Source organism: Mesoplodon bidens (assembly GCF_964165515.1).
Source record: "Mesoplodon bidens genome assembly, chromosome: 3".
Taxonomy (NCBI): Eukaryota; Metazoa; Chordata; class Mammalia; order Artiodactyla; family Ziphiidae; genus Mesoplodon; species Mesoplodon bidens.
The window spans coordinates 87,852,293-87,874,925 of NC_138178.1; the positions used below are offsets into that span (position 1 = coordinate 87,852,293).

A 22,633-nucleotide genomic window follows, 5' to 3' on the forward strand; every position below is an offset into this window, starting at 1 on the left:
GAATCTGAAAAAGCTTTATTGTAAAATAAAACAGATTTAAAAAGCCACATAAAATAAATGTATAGTTATTATCTTACTATTGTTGTTATTTCTTTTTATAAGATGGACTTCCTTATAAACTCCCCAGGTCAAGAAATAGAAGTTTGCCAGCCATCCCAGAAATCCTTTCATGTGCTCCAATCCCAACTTATCCTTTTCTCTGAGAGTAACCAGGCTCCTGGCTTCTATAGCAGTCACCTCCTTCTGTGTATATTTCTAATAGTTCATCGTTCATCCCTAATTGGGGGCATGCTAAGGATACTATAGCTTAGCCTTAAAAGAAGTCGTTTAAGTCTCTTTTAGTTTATAGGTTTCCCCTACTTCTTTTTCTTTTCCCTATAATTTATCTGTTGGAAAACCCCAGGGCATTTGATCTGTAGAGTTTCCCACAGTCCTGATTTATTGATTGTGTCCTATGGAATAGCTCAATATGTTCCTCCGTTTTCTATATTTTTGTTGATTGACAGCTGGACGCAGAAGTTGTTCAGACTCAGTACTGCCCCTTTGGCAAGACTAGCTCTGCATGCTCAGAATCTGCTCTGCTACTGGGCTACACTTTGGCACCACTAAGGTGGTGGTGAGGTCTTTCCCTCATAAAGCACACGGTATCTGCTTCTCCCTTTTGTGGTGATTTTAGCAGCCATTCCTGCTCATTACCTAAATCTATTAATTCTTTAGAGCTTGCAAAAGAATGGCATTCTTATTCTATAATTTCTTCTTCATTTATTACTTGGAATATTTTACAATAGGTGATTTCTGTCATCCACTTTGTGGGTACCGAGGGGTACTCAGTTTATGTAGCAATGACAATGTATATGCTTGACTCTTCTTTATTTATCACTTCTCAAGATGTTTGGCGCTCTCTTTTCCTTCCCAAATAACCAATTCTATTTAAACAATTATTACGAGTTAGTGTATTTAAATATATTTGATGGGTTCCAATTGTAATTATTATCCTTTCTGAAGTTCAAATTGTCTCATCTTTAGCCAGTGGGAGCCTCTTCAAATTGACTTCTGAGAGCCTTTGACATGATCTTAATAGTTTTGGTAGCTTTCTTACTACCTGATATAAAAAGATGTTCTAGGCTTATCTTATACCTCAAACTAGCCATTTCTCAAAAATGCCTCTTTATTTTTTTAAATGCAGAGTACATCAAGACCATGACCTAAGAATCTGGGTTGCTAGGCATGCTCATTGTCTCTCTCTGTCTCTGTCTCACAGACACACAGACACACACACACACACACACACATACGCGCACACACACACACACACACCTCTTGATAGAATACATCATGAGTTCATACTGGTACTTCTCATTCAAGGGCCCCAGTTCTCAAAGGTCCCAGTACTTAGGGGACAATAGAATATCCAGTGCTTCATAATTACTCATTTACTTGTGCTATTTACATATATGAGTCTCAAAATAATGGTATTGATACCACCACTACTCATATAATTACTGAGAAGAGTTTTAAGATTTTGCATATGCTCTTTCCATTCACTTTCTATTCTAAGAGCTATAGCCTGTCTGCATTGCCTGATCATATAGTCATTAAATATATTCTTTCTCCCTTTAACCCTGATCTAGTCTTGGTACTACAAGTATCTACATTTTTAATGCTTGCCAGCACTCTTAGGTTGATTTGGGTTGTTTTTCTAGATATTTTGATGCCCAAATCTTATATTCTAGTAGATTCTTTGGAAGGACTCATGGGAACAATATTCCCTGAGTTCTTTCATGTTGATAACATTATTAAATTCTGAACTGTGGTTTGTACTTACAATGACAATTAAAATAAGTAAACAAAGAAGCCCAGAACAAGCCATCTGTTGAAATAGCCAAGTAAGCTAACCTGTTAAAATCAGTGCAGAGATGGTATTGAGTTGTGGTCAAGGTATAGACTGGTAGTCGTTTTTTTCTTTTGAGGAGTACAACTGTCAAAATTATCTTCTTCAGCTCTTCCTTGCTCACTGACCAGCTTCACCTTCACAGTCTTCTCCCAGATACGTGGACCTCTGCTGAGTTAGCATCTTTTATGTTTGGAATCAAAGCTAACAGTAAAGTTATGTTTACTAAGCATGAGGTATTCATGTGCACTCCTCAGTGTAACTCTCCCACTAACCCTAAAGGATAGAGGAGTAGTTTTCACTGGCTGCTCAGTAGAAGTATCTGTGGCTTTTAAAATTATTGATGATTTGACACTTACCCAGACCAATTGAATCAAAATCTAGGGAGTGGCTTAGGCAGGGATATTTTTAAAAATTTCCCAGGTGATTCTAGGATTGTTGAGAACTACTGGGATGGATATTTCTACCCCTGTTTTATGGATGATAGATTGAGTCAATTACCTAAGATCTAAGGTTACATAGTTCCAACTAAATGTCAGAGCCAGGATGCAGAGAAAGGTCTGTCTAATGCTAAAGTGCAGGAACGTCCTTACCTGCTAAGCTGAGCCAATTCTTCAGAATGTAATTTCCATGAGGGCGAAACTGTGCCTATCTAATTTCGTCCTGCATTTCCAGTGTTCAACACAGTGTTGGACATGTGATGGACATCTACTAAATATTGTTAAATGAATGAATGAATGAATGAAATAAGGAATTCCACAATGATTTTCCTTGACAACGTCCACAGGATAAGAATACACAGCATCTTCTATAAGTTGATCCTTTTGTCCCATCCAAGTGCCATCTGCTCAGTTCCCCAAGCATGTGTCTGAAGTGTCCCCTAACCAAGGAGGCTCAGTCAGCTCTCTAGCCCCACCTGCTGGTGCTCCAGACAGGGTTGAGCTTTCCAACTTCCTGTTGGAGGGAATACGGAAAATCTACAATGAGGAAACCTGTGAAATCAGTCATTTGAAAAGAGATTTCGACTTTCCTTCATGGAATGAGAGCTAGGAATGGTGGTCAGCCCCTGCCTTTTATTATCTGCACCCCAACCCTGAAATGAAGGTTTTTGTAGGCTGCCCCAACTACTGTGAAGACAGAGGAAGGGAAAGGAAGCAGGTGGCTAAGGCTGGTCCCAGGTTCTGATTCCAGCTTGTCATTATTACCTTTTTATTTTTTAACTCTTTGTTAAAATATATAATATACCTACAGAAGAGGGCACATACTTTGCCATTGCTTTTTCCTATTTAAACAGGCAGAGTCAAGCCCCGTGGGCACTTCTTAATGAGATGAGTGATTGACTGTCACCATGTTAAGTGCAGCCTGAGAGAGCTGGGGTGCAGTGAGTGTTGACTGTAAGTGCATCGTCATAGGGAGCCCTCTGTGTCTCAGTTGCTGCTGGCCCATGAGTGGCTGTCCCTGAGGCTGCTTTCCTAAGAGAGTAGCCTGGGAATCCTCATGACAAGGAGCTTTCAGCTCAGTCTACTGAGCTCCTTCATTTTTTAATCTCTAACCATCATAGAAGTTGCTAGCTGGGGCCATAGCCATGGCTGTGAGTAAGCAGCAATCTGCTCAATGGTTCACATATTCCAATGGTACCTGCCAATTTCCTCACATCCTTATCCTTAGTGAGTTTATCAGCAAAAGCCCAGGGTCAAGCACTGGCTGGGAGTATGACTGAACATTTCCAATTTCCAACCCGGTTCACATTGGTCTCATTCACTGCTGTGTGGGTCCAACTCGGTGAAAGTTATTTAAAACATTTTGAATTCCTAGAAGGCCTTCAAAGTTTTCTCAAAATTTGTATTTTTTTTTCTTTTCCTGGAGGGCGTATTCCAATTCTCTGAATACTAATGGGGGGTTCACGTTTTGCAGATCAAATATGATCTAAAATAAAAAACGTTTTAGAGTGGAAATAATTTTAGAATTAGCTAAACCTGGGTTAAAGCTCCCTCCTCCATTCTTTTTGAAACTCAATAAATGGGGATAATACCACATGCTTTTTAGGCTGTGGGATTACAGACATAGAATATAAATATTCATCCCCTTTCCCTCTGCACTGTAACTCCATGAGAGCACGTTCTATGTCACCAGAACTTGGCAGAGTGTTTAGTGCTCAGTGAAATTGAATGCACTGGGCAGGCCATGAGCTGCGGAAAAAATAAATAGATAAGGGATTTTCATTAGCTATATTTACCAAAAAATGGAATTTTGCTTTTAGCCTACATTTTGATCCTTGTTCCACCCACTTCATTTGTGCTAGCCTTACTCTGTCTTTGTTCTCAGAGTTTAGATAGAAAAGCCTTCCGAAGTGTTTCAGTACTTGGTGGTTTAATGAGTGACCTGGAAAAGGGCCTGCCTCAACCCGGCTTTGTCATTTTCTCTTCTAGCTCTTTTTCATTGGGGTGTCCTGAGGGGGTGGCAAGTGAGACAAGAGGAGGGGGGACCCTGACTCAAACGTGCTGGAGTGAAGAGCTTTAGTTTCTTCACTTTAATATAATAAACCCCCTCAGGGTTTGAGCTAGCATCATCATTTTTCCTTAGTCTGCTCTGTGAAGGCTGCCACCCCTATGTAGGGAGATAGATGACTCCTTTACTCTAAATAATTGGTTCAAAGGCATTCATCAGGGGTTCTTCCAAGTTTGCTGGGCTTAGAGTTTCTCCCCTAGGCTTGGAACTCAAGAGCCCTAGAGCTCATAAGGACGGAACATAAGAGAATCTGGTCTTGAAGAGGGAACTCCAAGAAGTGCTCTGTATTTCTCTCCATACTGGGATAGGCTATACACATCACCTCATGTGCTTCGAAGTCCTTCCTTAGCAAGTAGAGGTGGAAGTGGTCACAGCTCTGCCACTGTTGTTGTCGTGGAGGGTATGGAGCTAGAGGAGAAGCAGGGGAGTTGACCAAGAGGATTGACCACTGTCATACGAGTAGCTTGTACTCCATGCCCATGCAGGCCAGGGTTGTTGTTGGTACTGTGACTGTGGTCATTCTTTGTTAAGACCTGCAGGCATGGTTGGCACAAGTCTCTGTGAAAAGGATGCTTGCTTTCCAGACTGTGGGGCTACTCAGTCTGCTGTGTCTTTGGCTGGATATTCCCAAAGAACTAGAACTATGTTACTTTTTTCTAGAACCTAAAGACACACATATTTCACCTCTTGCCCTTCTCTCCCGCTTTTTCCAGTTCTTCCCCAAACCGGAAGTTCCCTGTAGGAGACATGGACGTGTACCTCCCAGATACCCCTCAAGGGAGGACTTGTTGCCCCAGCATGGGGGGTGCTGTCAGCAGATGGCCTCCAGCTTAGCCCCTTCAGGGACTGCCTGAGCTGTAGAGTCTCCTCACCTGAGATCACACCGTTCCCAGGGCAGCCCACGTCTAAGTAAGGCAGGGGTGTAGAAGCCCAGCCATTTGAGTCCCAAGCAGACCACTCTGACAGGCAGTGCTCATTTCAGAGCTCCCCACTGGTTGGACCAAAGCTTCATTGGACCTGCCTTGAAGTTCAACTTCTTTAACTTCCAAATCCTGCTTCCTCCCTTTCCTCTCACGGGTGCTGAGCCCCAGTAAACATCTTATACCCCAAACTCCATCTAAATGACAGCTTCAAAGAACCCTACCTGTGACAGGCCCTAGCCTACCTGATAGCTTGGTAGAGTTTTATGCTCAGAACTCCAAACTTTACCCTTGATATGTGAACAGTGAGTTTTAGATTTGAGAAAATGCCTTTCTCCTTCAACAAATCTTGGCTTTCAAAAATGTTGTCATCTATGGATAGAAAAAAACAGATTGAATTTGAAACTCTAAAGGAATAACTCCTTTGTTTTAGACTGTGTGTACCCTTTCCTTGAAGCAATGAATGCCACTGATTCCATGGGCAGGTTTTTGGAAAATTTCTAAAGGTTGCATTGTATGCAGCCCATTTTCCTTCCAACTTAATCTTAGTGAAAGATACTGCCCTGGTTGTCATCCATGATTCCTACTTCTCCCATCCCCTGCCACCTCTATCAAGCACCAAGTCCAGATAACTCTTTCTCCTGGACATCTCTTGGGTCAACACACTCCTTTCCATATCCATTGCTACCATCATCTGTTGCCCAGACTTCTATAAGTAGCCTCCTGACAAGGGTATCATGTCTCTCGCCACCAGCTGTCCTTCCAACACCTGTGTGTCAAGTGGGCAGTTGCATATAGGAGTGCATAGCTCCGAGGTGCAGCCCGATAGAGGAAGAGGAACCAGCAGGTGAGTTTCAGAAAGAGGGTCACTGAGGCAAGAGGGAAAACCAAAGGAATGTGGTATTCCCAGAGCAGAAGATGGGCAGTTTTCATTGAGGACTGGTTAGAGGTTAAGGTGAAATACAAAACACAGAGCAGAGAGATCATGGGTGATTTTAAGAGGGAAGTTTCACTGGAGTCCTTTGGGTAGAAATAAAGCTGGAATAAACCATGAGAAGGAAAAAAGCAGAGGGTTTTTGTTTGTTTGTTTTATTGTACGTGAAAGAGAAATTGAGGAGCTGGAGGGGAATACTGGATGAGGGAATTGGGGTTTTGTTTGTCTGTTTTTACCATGGGATATTCTATAGCATGTTTGTGCATTGATGGGGATGATCCAAAAACAAGCACGAATTGAAAATGCGGCAAAGAGAAGGGAACCCTTGAGAAGGTGCTGGGGTTAGGGTTCCAGAGCTCCAGAGGGTAGATGGGCTTTTGTTGGAGAAGCTCTGCTTCCTCCATTGAAACAAGAGAAATGGAGAAGATGGATATAGATTCACAGATTAGGTGGGGAAGAGGATACATAAATTCTTATCTGATGGTTTCTATTTTTTAGTCATAAAGAATGTTTTAAAAATCATGTTTAATTCATATTTGAGGAAGGTTTGAGAAGAGAAACTGTAGACGATATGAAATAATCTTCATGATATTGGAAAAGCTAATTTACCAGGCAAACATAAGAGGAGTGTTGAATGTTTTATTCAGGTTTTTGATCATGAATTTAAAGTGAAACTGGTCACCTATATTTTGTGTGTGTGTTTATCCTCCAGTAATATTCTAGTTTTAAAATGCAAGTGTGGATAAACTGGACTCCATCAGGCATGTTTTGTTCCAAGCAAGTGTTGACAGACGAGAGAGGTGTAAAGGAGGAGAGGAAATTTTCAAGGAGGTGATTATAAATTATAGACTATGTGATCTAAATGAATAAGAAAGAAAATAAAAAGAGGGGACTGACTGGTGGGTAATGAGAACATGGCTGATGGTTTGGGGATGTCAGTGAGGTTAAAAAATCATGAAGAGGTGTGAGTTAGAGATCAGGTTTTCAGAAGCAGATTTGGAGGTGGTGCTGATTGCAGTAATAACCAGGTAGTGTGTGGTAATAAGACTAGATTGGCTGTAGTGAAGTGGAGGAAAAAGCAACTGGAGATGAGAAGGTCAAGGAGCTGAAAATCCAGAGTTTGGATGTCCTCTCATCTTGCACACATCTCAACGTTTTGTAGTTGTTGGTCTATCTTTCCAACAAATATGTTACTCTCTGAAGGAAGGGACGATGTTTGTCTTGTCAGTACTTCCTCCCTAATGCCCAGCATGGTACCTGACCCATAAAATACTCAATAAATATTTACTGAATGAACAAATAAGTCTATTATTTAAAAAAATTCTAAAAGTTATTCCTGAATTGAGAGGTGCATCCTGGGACACCACTGTCTTGACTCTTCATGGACCACTTTTTGTGAGAGGCCTTGTGGGTAATGACATTTACTGCTGCTGTGGATGATGTGAGAAGCACTCCTGTTTAATTCTCCATGGTATTTAGTATAGGGGCTTGCTGAGGAAGTAATTCACTCCCTTACGCATTATTCCCTCCATTAAGACACACAAGGGAAATTTTTTCTAAGATTTCATTGCTTGGAAGACCTGTAACTCTCCTGAGTGAACAGACAGTTTGTGAGTCTCATAAGCAGATATGTTTTCCTCTTTGCTCTGCCCATTACAGCCAGATGTGTGGCTGAGGCTCAACTTTAGCAAGTATGCAGAAAAATATGGTATCTCTTTGTTATGAATTATTTTACCCTTTGCTTTATCTGATTATCTTTTCCTGATTTCCTCATCTTGGTGATTTCTTCTCATGTTTTTGTTTCTATTCTGGAATCTTTCTTGAATATTTAATGCTAGAGTGTTTTCCCAGGGTTCAGCCGGATGAAGTTTTCTCTTGACCACTTCAACTGGTGCAAACTTCTGGTGATTATGCAGAAAGCAAGCCTGTTATAAACTATAATAGTGAAGATTCAGATTAGGTCCATTTATAAACAATATGCGTTTCTGAGGCTTTATTGAGCTAATTTGAGTTAAGCTTAGAATTTCTACAATATATAATATTCAACGTGTCATCTGTCTTGGACAATACCAGGTATAAAATTGTTTATGAGAAAGTAAACACATTTCTGAAGATTTATCAGTTAAATCAAAGGCGCCTATCTGAGCCTTTACTAATTTAATTAAGGAATTTTATGAATTTTTGACATATATTTGCTTAATCTAATAATTTAAGAAGTGTAAAAAGAACTAAGTCATGTCTAAAGACTCTGGGAGCCTTATAAGAAAGGCAAATGTGGTAGTAAAGCAGAGATCAAGATGACACATATGGACAGAGGCCACTGCAGGATGAGAAGAATAAATGGAAATGAGAAGACAAGTGAAACTCTATAGAACTAACCACATGGGAACACTGAACACAAAGATCTACACACTGTAAAGGGAATGAAAGGGAAAAACAGAGGAAACAGGTTACAGCTGTGAGCTTTGCAGTACACCATAGTGGAGAGTCATTAAATACATTAAGCCCATTAAATACTGTCATTGTGGGAAACTGTATTCCAGAACACTCGTTGACACCTATTGTATTTTATAAGAGCTGCTTTCCTCAGATGGAGATGCGAAGCTGGCAGGACAGAGAATGAGAGGGTGCTCGCACAGTGGGGCAGAGACCAGACCACTGCATGTATTTGTTGGGGACAACTGAATGCTTCTTTCTCTAAAGTTTGATCATTAGTCTTATTAAGTGTTGTGTATGAGAAGAATGAGATTGTTAATTGTGTTTGCCATGAAATATATGAGTAAGCAAATAAAACACATTAAAAATTTATCAACTGTAAAAATATTCCAGAATGATGTAACTTATGTTGGTACAGCTAGTTTTACATATATATATATATATATATATATATATTTTTTTTTTTTTTTTTTTTTTTTTTTTTGCGGTACACGGGCCTCTCACTGTTGTGGCCTCCCCCATTGCGGAGCACAGGCTCCGGACGCGCAGGCTCAGCGGCCATGGCTCACGGACCCAGCCGCTCCGCGGCATGTGGGATCTTCCCGGACCGGGGCACGAATCCGTGTCCCCTGCATCGGCAGGCGGACTCTCAACCACTGCGCCACCAGGGAAGCCCTAGTTTTACATATTTATGTAAGCTACCTAAAATCCTTTTTTGGGAGAAGCTGGGTTATTCATTAAAGAATATAAAACAGGACTACATAAAGTCATATTGCCACTATTGATTTTAAAAAATGACTCTAGGGATGGAATGTTTATTATTAGTGTTATTAAAACTTCTAGTTATCATACACTGTGAGCTTCTAATATGCTAAGCGATATGCTAAACAATTTTTGTGCGTTTAACCCCCATAGCAATCTGATGATGGGTACAATCACTATTCCCATTCAGGCATTCAGCAAGTATTTACTGAGTTCCTAATATGTGCTGGCAACTTTTCTAGAGTGAGTGAGACAAAGACCTTGTTTTCTTGGAGCTTCCCTACTAATGGAGGACAATGAACAAATACTAACAGAATATAGATAGTAATAAATGCCAGGAGGCATCTAAAGCTAGACGAGGGGATGGAGAGTGGCAGGAAATACCGCTTTTGAGTGGTCTAGAAGGGCTTCTCTCAGGAGAAGACATTTGAGAAGAGACTTGTATACAGTGAGAGAGTGAGTCATTCTATAAAAGAGGTATCAAAAACTCAAAAAAGGCTAAGTAACTTGTCAAGAGTCACACAGAAAATGGTTGAGCTGATTTCAAGCCTGGGGTATCAAACACTGGAAGCTTCGCTTTCAGCCGTCATACCTCATGCCTCAAAGTTCTGGGCTAATCTCACTGTAGGCCTCGAGGGCATTTTTTTTTTTTTTTACATCTTTATTGGAGTATAATTGCTTTACAATGGTGTGTTAGTTTCTGCTTTATAACAAAGTGAATCAGTTATACATATACATATGTTCCCATATCTCTTCCCTCTTGTGATCTCAACTCCTGGAATTCCAGCTTCCCACATCAGGGTTTGCCGCTCCCCGAGGCTCAGTGGCAGCCCTGCTCTGGCCACGGCCATTTGGCGAGGCTACAGTTTCACGGCAAAAAGAGAAACAGATCTTTGATTAAAATCTATCGAAGAACAGCTGGGTATCTAATTTTCACAGTTTTGCTGTGTGAAAATTAGGAGGAGGGGAGTGTCCTTGGGAACTGTGTGTGCAGTGTTAGCACTTCTAAAGCGTTACCTGATGTACCTGCAGATGTTCACACGGCTTGAGGGAAATTCACATTGGGCCCTTGCCTAAGTCCTGTGAGATAAAGTTGATAGGAGTAGAAATACATTTCCCTTTTTAATCCCCTCTCATTTATTTTCCCTGTCATGCTATAGTCGCTGCTGGAAGGGCGTGCGAAGACTCCCATTACACTTACCAGACCAGCTTTGCTCAACTAGAATCACTGCAATCCTCCCTTCTCTCCCTGGAACCCTCAGCGTGGATGGCAGATAGTCCCTGGCTGGTCCCATGGCAGTGTGTGTATGGGCTGGGTTTAATCCCTCTCTTTCCCAGTCCAAGAATGGGAACTAGTAGTAGGTGCTTGTTCTTAAGAAGGACAGAAGAGCATACTCTTGAGAGGAGCCTGGATCTGGGATAAATCCCGGAAGAAACCCTGGCACCTAGATGTGCAAAATAACAGTCTTCAAGTTGATGTAGATTTGAATAAATCTCTGAAGTTTTTGGAGATGTCACAGATGGACTCAGAAGAATTGTAACCTGTGCACTCATCTGCACATTTATCAAGTACTTATTAAAAGCACATTGGATATGCACATCACAGTTTTTTGGGGGTTTTTTGTGTGTGGTACGTGGGCCTCTCACTGTTGTGGCCTCTCCTGTTGCGGAGCACAGGCTCCAGTCACGCAGGCTCAGTGGCCATGGCTCATGGGCCCAGCAGCTCCGTGGCATGTGGGATCCTCTCAGACCGGGGCACGAACTCGTGTCCCCTGCATCGGCAGGCGGACTCTCAACCACTGCACCACCAGGGAAGCCCCATCACAGTTTTTAATTCAGGAAATATAGAGAGCACACGGTCTCATGGGAGGGACAGACATGAAGAAGATCATTGCATGATGGTGTAAGACAGGCAGAAACGGGGTGATGTGGGAAAAACAAAGACTGACTTTGGTGGGGGGATCCCAAAGATGATTCACAGAGAAAGTGCTGTTGGGGTTGGGCCTTGAAGGACGAGAAGAATTTGCCACGGGAGATAGAAAAGGAGGGTGATATTCTAAGTTAGAGGGGATAGCGTGTCCAAAGACACAGAATTCAGAAGTGACCTGGCTCCCTCGGGAAACAGCAAGCGGGCAGGAAGATGCTCCTGCAGGAACCGTTGGAGGGATGGCTAGAGAGGAAGCTGGGCCACATGAAGGGCATTCGGTTCCCAGCCAGGGATCCGGGGCCTTTTTCTCTCCCGTTGTGGAATGGAACCATATATTTTGGAACAGAAGGGACCTTAAAGAACATCTAGTTGATAAAGAAACTGAGACTCACATGGTGACTAGACTAAACTACATACTTAAAAGTAAAAATAGAACATGATTTAAGAGTTCATTGCCAAATGAGAATCTCCTGAAGAGTTTTGTTTTGATTGAACACATGTATATTACTTATCATCATATATTGTTTCTCACGTATGCTCGTTTGCAAATGATGGACAGTGTGTTGTTAGGACTTCAGATTCTGACAGCTGTAAGAAGTTGGGTCTGTCAGTGCATTTACTGCACAGCATTAGGATTAATGCTTTGGACACTCACCCACACCATGCAGGTGGGAGTATAAATTGGAACAACTCTTCTGAAGGGCAGTTTTGTACATCAAAACAACTATGAAATCTGAACAGCATGACCTCAAATTCCTTTTTAAAAAATTTCTCCGAAGGGACTGGCCAGAAATGCGTCTAGAGTATATTCATTCATTGTAGCATTGTTTATAATGTCAAAAAACTGGAGGTAACCTACATTTTCTAATAAATTATGGTACAATGGAGTGCTCCGTCAGTATTAAAATGATTAAATAGAAATTTGTTTACATAAAAGTATATTCCTAAATGAAAAAATAGGTTACAGAATAGCATGTACAATGACCCTAATCTTGTAAATATTAGATATGTAGTCTACTTATGTGTACATATGAAAAAAAGTCTGGAAAAATTTATACCAAGATGTGAATAGTGGTTATTACTGGGTGGTAAGGTAATATGCAATTCTTAATTTCTACTATTGGCTTACCCATATAACTTCTAGATATTTTGGTTTAACAATAAACAAGCATTACTTGATTACTTGCATAATAAAAAGTTATACATTATTTCCCCACATGTGTGCAGACTGATTGTTTGCCTGTTTACCATACCTGTTCAAGATTCTTTGGTTGTTTCATCTAGGACCGTTTGCCCAACAATTAGGGAAAATGAAAAAGGAGCTTGGGGACAGTATATTATGGCTGGAAAACTTCTGCCTGTGTAGGTTGTGTCTGAGATGGGAAAGATAAACTAGGTTTATCTTCACTCCTTTTTGGAAAGCACAAATCTTTAGGTTAAGCACGGCTGGCCGACTTCCAGAATCCATTTCCTTAGTAACTGAGTAGTGTGATAAATTGGATAAATGCATCTGATATTTTTCAAATTGTCTATGTCGTGCAAAAGTCTCACCCGGACACCTGGATCCCCTTTCAAAAACTGTGATTTTTCATATTCTGCACATAGAGATGGAAATAATCTGGGGTTAAGCCAGTCCTCTTAGGGGGCATTGCCTATTTGGTTTTGTCCACTTATTTGGACTCGTGTTCAAGTGTGCATCGTCCAAATCTATGTCTGTTTCTAACACTTTTAGGAAGGATTCTGTACCTTGGGTTTTATGAAGATGGTAAATGTATTGTGGAGAATGAATTGAACCACCATTCATTGTTCTTATGTATAGACTGCAAGCTGCAAAGGAAAGATATATAGCTGATTCTGCCCTTTCCTCTTTTCCCTCCTCCCTAAGGAACTTGGAGATAACTTTTTACTAGACTAGCTCTGGTCCAAGCTGGTTTCTTTTCCGCCTGTCTCATGTTGCTCTTATCTGAAAAGCTCCCATCTGCCCTGGGATATCTGCATCTTGCTCTTGCCTTTATTACAGAGTCTTTATTTATGGCAAAATAAAGGACTGATGTATCAACTGGTGTGAATTTTCCAATTTTTTCTCCTTCTCTCTTTCAGACGGGAAACAAGTTTGTTCTTATTTCTTTACCTTGGAAACTTTTGCAAGGCAGAGAGAAGAAGCTGCTTGAGGTCCAAAACCCTTCGAACGTGTTTTAAAATCTTGAGCTCGTCACAGAAATGGTGTTGGGTGTTCTGGAGAAAAGAGATGCAGAGGGAGCGTCTCAAGGACAAGGTAAGAGCAGGGAAATCCCAGATATAAAGAAGGTCTGGAGGCTGTTTAATCTGGAGAGCAGTTGGGACCCATGCCCTGCTCCCAGCAGAGCTCTGGGACGGGCAAGACTTCTGAGGTAAAGGTCACTGGAGCACCTGAGCAGGATGGGCATGGGCTCTCTGCTTTGAGCAGTCAGACTTCAAGGGATCATGTGGACATAAATCTTGAATGCAACAGAGGAAATCATTAGAGAAATCAGGACTTGCCCCTCCCTACTTTCTGGGTTCCTTGTAAATCTTCCAAATACTGTAGGGGAAAGAAGCTGGAATAAAGTCTGAGAGACATTGTATCTACAGCCCTGAATGACATGTGCTTTGAGGTATGCTTAAGCTGATGAGAAGAAAATGCTGTTTCTGCCTGTGCTGTCACTGGCTCTGAGTCCATCAGATGTACTTTTTAGAAGACCTTGTTTCCCTTCGATATTTCTCCAACATGCTGCCTATGGTTCATAAGATTTCTGAGTTTTGTGGCTGTAAGAAGAGATGGATTAGACTGCTGCATTCCCTTTGTAAGGATGAGCAATTTGGGGGCCAGAAGCTGAATTTCTAAGGACTGTGGTTAGTAATGAGGTTTGCATCCCTTTGTGTGAAAAAGTCACTTCCAGGTTGGAGCTAAGAATAGATAACCAATTTTTGTAGCTTCATGAGATTTCCTATTTCCCATTATTGAGCATCAGCCCTCTCCTCCATAGCAGCTCCAGCTGTAATTGTTTCTCTGTGCTTAGGAGCAGGTAATCCATTTTAGTTGCACTATTAAAAACTATGCCATTGATTATTTCTTGGTCATGGTTTCTGAGGCTGTGATGATATAAAGTCACTGTAAGTTTGGATCTCTAATCGCTGTTGCTCATGCATCAAATGGGGCTGTTGATGCAGGCTGGAGCAATAAGGATGGCACAACATGAAAATGAACATGGATGACAAGCTGCGGATGAGCAATAGAGGTGGCAGCCCTGACCTCAGGTTTCTGACAGCCCAGTGGAAAAGTTAGAGCATAGTCACCAAGACCTGTAACACACAAATAACCTAAAACAAGGCAGGAATTAATAAAGGCCAGAATCAAGTTACAAGGCATTATGGGCATTAAAAAAGAAGGGAGCGTTTGTTCCTGGATGAAGTATTTGTAGAACAGTTTTGAATGGTGTGTAGGATTTGTGTAGGCAGAAGGGAAAAGGTAATTCATATGTCTATTTTTGGTGAAGTATTGCAAGTAAACTCTGGATTTGGTTCTTAAGTCACAGGCTACACAATCCTCCATATGCCATATTTTTCAACCCTGTCTTAAACTTGAGTTTGGGGTAGATTGGAACAAGGTAAAATCATGTTTCATTTCCTTTTAGGAGAGCTTTAATTCCACTTCCTTTTTCCTTTTCTCTCCTTTTAACTGAAGAGTTAATGGAGCCAATGGTGTAAATTCAGGCATTCTCCAGAGATGAGGGATGACCAGGGACGAGGGGAGGTTTGGTACCTCCTTTAGCCCGCCCTGGCCCTCGCTATTCTGCCTGTGCTTCAGAGCAGTATCGGAGTAGAGCAGAGGAGGAGAGATTAAAGAGTCCATGTCTCCAGGTTGTTCAGATATAAATTGCTGGATACCAAACATGGGAAAGGCCCGAGGCAGAACGAGCCAGCGAAACGTGGGGAACAGGGATCAACAGAAATGTGCTTTCCACGCACAGATCGGATCATCCATGAGGCCATGGCGAAATGGAGGAGCACCTAGATAGGAAAGTTTTCAGATATAATAGTGCCAAGTCCAGTTGTTGTATTGCAATATAATTATAATAGCTAATGTTTATTGAGCACTCACTTGCTGCCAAGCTCTTGACATGCATTGTCTTGTTTACTCCACATAACTATCCCATAAGAGAGATACAACTGTTCTTCCTATTATACAGATGAGGAAACTCAGGCAGAAAAGTTAAGACAATTGGCTAAGGTGATTAGCTAGGAGCTAGTGGAGCATTTCAGTCTGGCTCTTGAGCCTCAAAGCATAATTCTTAGCCACATTGACTGTCTGATTTCAGGAGAGCAGAGATGGTGTGTGTAGAGAGAACTTCTGCTGGTGCTCCCAGTGTGCCGATGGGTAATGGAGGTGTTGCTGACTTTACTTGCATCATCAGAGATCATTTAATGGACCTTATTAAAGCAAAAGCAATGGTGTACTCACAGAATTCATGTCTCCCATTTCCTCAGATGTTTTCTCTTTTATCCTCTGCCATCAATCGGATGGTGGCTAGATAGTGGCATTTTTGAAAAGCGTCAATAATGAATTAAAATAGCTTTTTGATGGAAAAACTATTGATAGCCTATAAAAGAGCAACACTCTTACAGCTCATCTGGAGTTGATTGAAGAGAGCAAATGAAACAAATCTGCAGCGTGTTATATTTTGCTCGTTTCATTTCTGAAAAATAAATAAGCCAATAAACTCTACTATTGAAGATTGCTGGCTGTGTATGTCGAGTTACAGGACTGTAATAATTATTCACCAATCAGGAAACATGAGTTTGCATTCCTAAATATGGCTTTGCTTCTCAGACACATATTTGTATAATTTCTTGGCTTCCTGTAGGAAGTGATGTTGAACCTATTTCTTATGTTCAATTGTTATATACAAGTTCAAACCAGTTCTAGACTCTACCTCTAATACTAGAAAAGAGGAAACATTTCTAAGAGAACTTTCAAATTTTCATCTCCAACAAAGTTGTGGCAAAAATACATTGGAATTAACTGGATATTTAACCTTATGCCCTCCTGGAGTTGGCATGCACTATTTTCTAGGACCCCGGTGTAATGGATCTGTTAAGGGCATATATAACCTTAAAAAAAACCCAAAACCCTTATTTATGTTTTGGTAAAAAGGTAATGCATGCACCCAGCACAAAATACAAAAGGTGTTAATCATATAGCTTGAAAATTAAGCGTCCCCCAGCCCCATCCCCTGGCCACAGAAATTACTGTTTTCCTTTCTCATGTCACATGACATCTTGATTCAGATAATTTGATATGAGAATAGTTTGACTTGACTGAAAAACAATTAAACTTTTATCTTTAAAGAAATGACCAAATAATAGTCATGCACAAAGCATCATTGCACTCCTCACCTCCTCCCTTAAAACCAGTTCTTTCTTTACCACAACTCTACTGCTCACCCCATTAAGGGTGAGATAAGGGCAAAGGAGGGCATAAGAGATACTGTGAGGCTCAGGGAGGGGCAAGGGCAATGGGGAGTCAAATCCAGGTAGGATGAGAGATGGAGTAAGAACCCGGACTGTGTGTTGTGCAGATTAACTTTTAAAATTCACCTTTTAAAACTCAAATCGGCTGGTTCATAATGTTGTGCTTTAGGTAAGTAAAGCTTTAGTGACAGCCCTCAGGTGAGCTTGGAACTTGATTGGGATATTTGGTTAGTTAACACAACAGGAGTTCGTGACGTAGCCCTGATGGTGAGTAGGCAGGTGTTATACTCGTCCCAGCCTCTGTCACCAGTGGGCTCGGGCTGCACCCATACTTTAAGCAGCGTGAACGGGGGAGGTAGGAGGCTGTTGTCGGATGTGTTCCCAGAATTCCCTGAAGCTCTTCCATGCCCACAGGCTATGAATATTTTTGTAACACTTGCTCTTATCCTCCCCACCAAAAAAAAAAAAACAGAAGAAACCCACCCCAAAACAGTTTACCATCACTTCTAGTTCTGATTCATTACGATGTAGCATAGAGGAAATAAGTATATATATATATATATATATATATATATATATATATATATAAAACCATAACCCTAACTTTAACCCTAGCCCTAACCTATGTGTGTGAATATGTGTGTATATATATATATATATATATATATACACATACATATATATATATATACATATATATACATATATATATAGCTCATTGAATTTTCTAGCAGGCTAAGAGAAGGTGGAAGTATAGGTAGCAGATAGGACAAGCCAAGGCATGGAGCAGTGACAGCCCCTGTGTTTGGGGGATGGGCAGTGGAGGCTGTGGCTAGAGTGTGGGTAAGGAGCACAGAGTGACCCATTTCTCTAGAGGAAGCTTGGGCTGCATTCTACACGGCCTTGTATGACATGAGGAACCTTGGGCCATTTGAATTCACAGAATGGTCACAGTTCAGAATGACCTCTTTGGTCACAGCAGGGAGGGTGGCTTGGAGAGAGAAACCAGAGTTGTCAGTTTCTACCATGCATACTGGCTAGAAGTCCTTAATGCTCCTGTACCAAGAATGCAGGAATATGCTTAAAGCAAATCCTTTATCATATCTCACCAGAGACATGAGGAATCTGAAAGCCAATTGTCATCTTATATATCGGGCTTTGCGAGAAGTGTATCCAGCCATCTGGCTCACTCTTTGGACACTAGCTACTTTCATTACCATCTGTTTGGGGGGTGGAACTGAGATACTTTGGCCTTCTCCATCATGTCTCAGTTGTTTGTGTTTTTTAGATCCCTGAGTTATGAACTTAAGTTAATCTCTGTGATTGGGCAGGTCAAGATTGTCAGTTGTCAGGTAGATGTACCATGTCCCAAATAGGCTGGAAACATGCTTGTGCAATAATGTAGGCACAACAGCAATGGCAAGGGCCAAGACGAGATTTCCAGTATTGGAACTTTGCAGCATAGCTGACTCACTCCTTCAGAGCTGTGCTCGTGTGACCCAGCCCCACCCAGCAGGGCATGTGAGGACGGTGGGCCATGGACATATCTGAGTGGTTCCTTAATGGTGAGTACAGGTGGGTGATACGGAGTGATGAGGAGAAATGCTAGGAGAACATGCTCCAGGAGAATGTCAAGAGGAGCAACACAAATAAAAAATGATGAGTGAGAAGATATAAGAGCACAGTAAGCCAGCTCGCAGCACTCAGTGTGGCCCATCAAACTAACCACAAACACCTCCGGATGACCTACTGTGTGCTCGGTACACGAGGCAGAGATGGGGGAGAGTAAGATATTCTTTCTGCCCTCAAGCATCTCTCCGTCTTAGCGGGAAACAGAATAGGTGTTGGATACATGAGATGGTTTCTCCCTCAGAGCTTCCAGAAGGAAACAATCGTACCAACACCTTGATTTTGGACTTCTGGCCTCCTGAACTTTGAGACAATAAATTTCTGTTGTTTTAAGCACCTACTTTATGGTAATTTGTTACCATAGGAAACTAATATATAGATAAACTCAGCAATGGCACAGCCTCATTTCCCAGTAGAAATCAGGGTCTGACATCCCACTGAGAAAAGGTTGGAATGTTTGCGATGCCAGGCACATGACAGCTTTGCATGCGTGGGCCCTGTGGAGGACCAGAGAAGGGGAAAAAAGGCTTCGATGTGAGGCTTCCAAGGGGACACCACATACAGAATTCAATGGCAAACAGCACATTGAAAATAAGTGCAACGTATATGGTAGGAAAATAAGGGTTAATTTCCTTATATGAAAAGCTGCTATCAAAAAATCAGTAAGGAAAAGATGTGAAGACCAGAGAGAAGGCTTGTGAAGACCAGAGAGAAGGCTTGTGAAGACCAGAGAGAAGGCTTATTTCAGGCCAGATGAAGTAAAGGTGGGCACTGCACAGCTTGCCGCATCAGCAGGGGAGATGCTGCAGCACAGAAATGGTTGCAAACCTGGAGAAAAGGGTGTTGTGAAATAGGAAAGCATCATCAATTGATGAATCAACACACAAGCATTTGTTGAAAACCTGTTTGGCTCCAGCACTGTGCTGTGTTTTGTGGGGAGCACGAGAACACCACGCTTTGCCCCAACCCCCCACCCCACCACGGAGGAGAAAAGACTGAGGGATAAGAAATAACAGGACAACAAACCCAAGGAGGAATGAATTCTTTGGCCTAGATTATATGAGTGGTTTCCAGTTCTGGCTGCACATTAGAATCCCTGGAGAGCTTTTTAAAAATACAGATGCCTACTGGAATGTTCATAGCAGCACTGCTTGTAAGAGCTCCAAACTGGAGACTATCCAAATGCACATCAACCGTAGTGTGGATAAATAATTATGGATTATTCAAATAATAGAGTACTGCTTAGCAATGAGAATGAAAGATCGACAACTACATGCAACAATGTGGATAAATCTCTTTAGTATAACGTTGAGTGAAAGGAACCAGATAAAAAAGTATTACGCTTAAGTGGACCATTGCAATGTAAGTTGCTAACGATAGAAAAAACCTAGTGTGGGGTACACTCGAACTCTCTGGACTGTCTATGCTTCTTTTTTTTTTTTTTTTTTTGCAAATCTGAACTGTTCCAAAATTTAGAAGTTTATTTAAATATAAAAGTCGTACTCTATGGTTCTGTTAATGTCAAATACAAAGACAAACAAAATTCATCCTAAGCTATTAGAAGTCAGGAAAGTGCTTACCCTAGGAAGAATGTGTCTGGAAGGTTACATGAGGGGACACTGGGTTGGTGGTAACGTCCTGTGTCTTGATCCGTGTGTTGGTTACATGGGCGTGTTCCACTGTGAATGTGTATCAAGCTAAATGCTCAGGTGCACTTTCTGTATGTAATATTTTATATCAATAAAATGTTAAAATCTATGACGATCCTACCTAGACTGATTAAATCAGATTTCTTAGAGGAGGGCCTGGGCGTTAGTATTCTTTGAAAGCCCCCTGGATTATTCTCATGTGCATCCAGGATGGAGAACCATTGCTATTTGTCCTGTGGGCAGTGAGAGGAGCCAGAAACCAGTACAGACTGGAGTTGTGGGTACAAACTTCGCAGAGAAGGCAGAACATGTATGGATTCTTAAAGGCTGGGAGGGATTGATGAGGCCAGTGGGGCTCCACTATAAATGAGAATTTCAAGCCCAGGAAACATTCAATTTCCAATTCTCATTTTTCTGTTTTTCTGGTGGTGGCTACACTTTTGCTTAGGAACTTGACTTCCCATCTTAAATGCTCTTGTCATGTGTTGACCCCTTAGGTTCGAGAGCTGTGAACAGGGTCTCACTGGGTTTCACGCAAATGGAATTAAAAAGCAATTAGTCTTGTGTACCTTAAACACTATAGTTTATCTAATTTGTACTCTCTTGTATTTCTGCTCAAGCCTCAGTAAGCCCTCAAGAAAGCATGCTTATAATAAATGACTGGAAAAACAAACCTCAGCATTTAGGTTGGATCACAGACGCACTTCCTATAGTGTTAGCAATCAACTGCTAAGACATAACACGTTTAAAGTGTACAAAATTGGGGAAGGGAGACTTCTTCGGGGCAAGGTTTGATGGATTCCTGGCTTATGCAGGAACTTATGTCTGAGTGTATGCCAATGCTGATGATTATTATTAGTCCAGACAGTCCAGTGGACTCTCTGATAAGTTTCTTACTTATAAGGGAGACAGGAACTGTATGGAATATTTACTAAGAGCATTTGTGAACTTACAGTGCCGTTCTGTTCTGATGGCCATTACTTCCTTGGACTCATTCTAGGTAATTAATGATGGTAACAGCCGGCCTTTATTGAGTGCTTACATCACGCCAGGCACTTTGCCAAGCCCTTTCCATAATCATCTCATTTAATCCTCCCTTCAATCTTATGAATCCCCCCTTGACAGATGAGAAATCTAATGCCCGGGGTTAATAATTTACCCAAGGTCCCCCCACCTCTCAGAAGCAGAGCCAGTTATGTCAAAGCAGTTGACTTCCAGACCATGCTTTTAACCATGGTGTGATACTGCCTACAGGTGTCCTGCAAAGTTGGGATGATGGAACCCTGTAACAATTTGTCCTTAAAGCCCTTCTCTCCCCTCCTTCCCACCTCACCATACGTCTCACGATTTGTCACCTTGCCCTTTCTTCTCCCTCTGACTTTCTTTTTCCCCCTCCTGGTACTTGCATTTATTCTGGAGAGCTGTTTCTCCTCCGCCCACTTCTCATCTCCAGAAGAGTGGATGATAAATTAAATCATGCTAAAACATTTGGGATTTGCTGAGTAATTTCTCTCAAGAGTGATTGCACTTGAAGAGCAACTCCACCAGGAGGACAGTGCTTACCATCCGTGAGTGCTTCTGAAACTAAGCGATGATGTAAGCTAGCCCAGGGGACAAAACCCGCAGCCTGCTGGCCAGATCCTGTTTAGGTAAATAAAGTTTTACGGGAACACAGCTGCGCTCCTTTGTGTATTTATTATCTGTGGCTGCTTTGGCGCTACAGTGGCAAGGTTAGGGTATTAGGACAGATGGTATGGACCACATACCAAGCCTAAAACATTCGCTCTGGGGGCCTTCTAGAGAAACTTTGCCCACCCCAGGGACACTATGGAAAGGCTCTACTGCAGAGCATGGCGCATAGGCGCTTTATAAATGGCAATTTCCTCTTCCGCAGGTTTCTGGTGTCTTCCTCTGGTGAATTCGGGGCAGGAGGAGTATTCTGAAATCACATCACATGGGTCACTGCTGCACCTGCCCATTCATGACAGGCATTGGAGGCCACAATCCTCGCTGAATATTCATCTGTACTTTGGCAAGTGAAAGAGTGACAAGCATCCTCACAGAAACAAAATGATGTATTATTCATTTTTCAGAGAGTGTTTCCTGGAGTGCAAGCAGCAGGAAAGCCCCAGCTGGGGTGGAAGCAGCCTGAGATCGGGAGCATCATCTCAGTGCCAGGACCAGTGAGCTGGACTGCAGGACTGATGCCTCAGCGCCACAGATAGAGAACAGTATGTGTCCTGATACCTGCTGCCTTACCAGATAAAAGAAGACAGTTATTTTCTCTTTCAGATTGTGTTTAAAATCTGAAAAGCTGAAATTAGTCTTGAAACACTTCAAGTTAACTGCTTGTCTGCTTCCTTATTATATATTTTTTTAAGGACCACTTTCCATCATGCAATCCTTGTTTTCCACTTGTTAGCGGCAAGGGTGGCCCGGGGTTGTTGTAGACAGTATCAAATGGCCAGGCTGCACAGATACTGCTTC

At 41.7% G+C, this 22,633-nt stretch overlaps 1 protein-coding gene across 1 annotated transcript in view; it reads left to right on the plus strand.

Annotated features, from left to right (window-relative positions):
- Positions 1 to 22,414, plus strand: part of LOC308613778 (uncharacterized protein) — a 34,194-nt gene extending 11,780 nt beyond the window's left edge. Inside the window, exons 3-4 of the mRNA XM_081227796.1 lie at positions 13,479 to 13,653; positions 22,240 to 22,414. Of these exons, the coding sequence (XP_081083922.1) occupies positions 13,479 to 13,653; positions 22,240 to 22,371 (307 nt within the window). The 3' untranslated portion in view covers positions 22,372 to 22,414. The remainder of the gene's footprint in view (positions 1 to 13,478; positions 13,654 to 22,239) is intronic.
- The last annotated feature ends 219 nt before the right edge of the window (positions 22,415 to 22,633 follow it).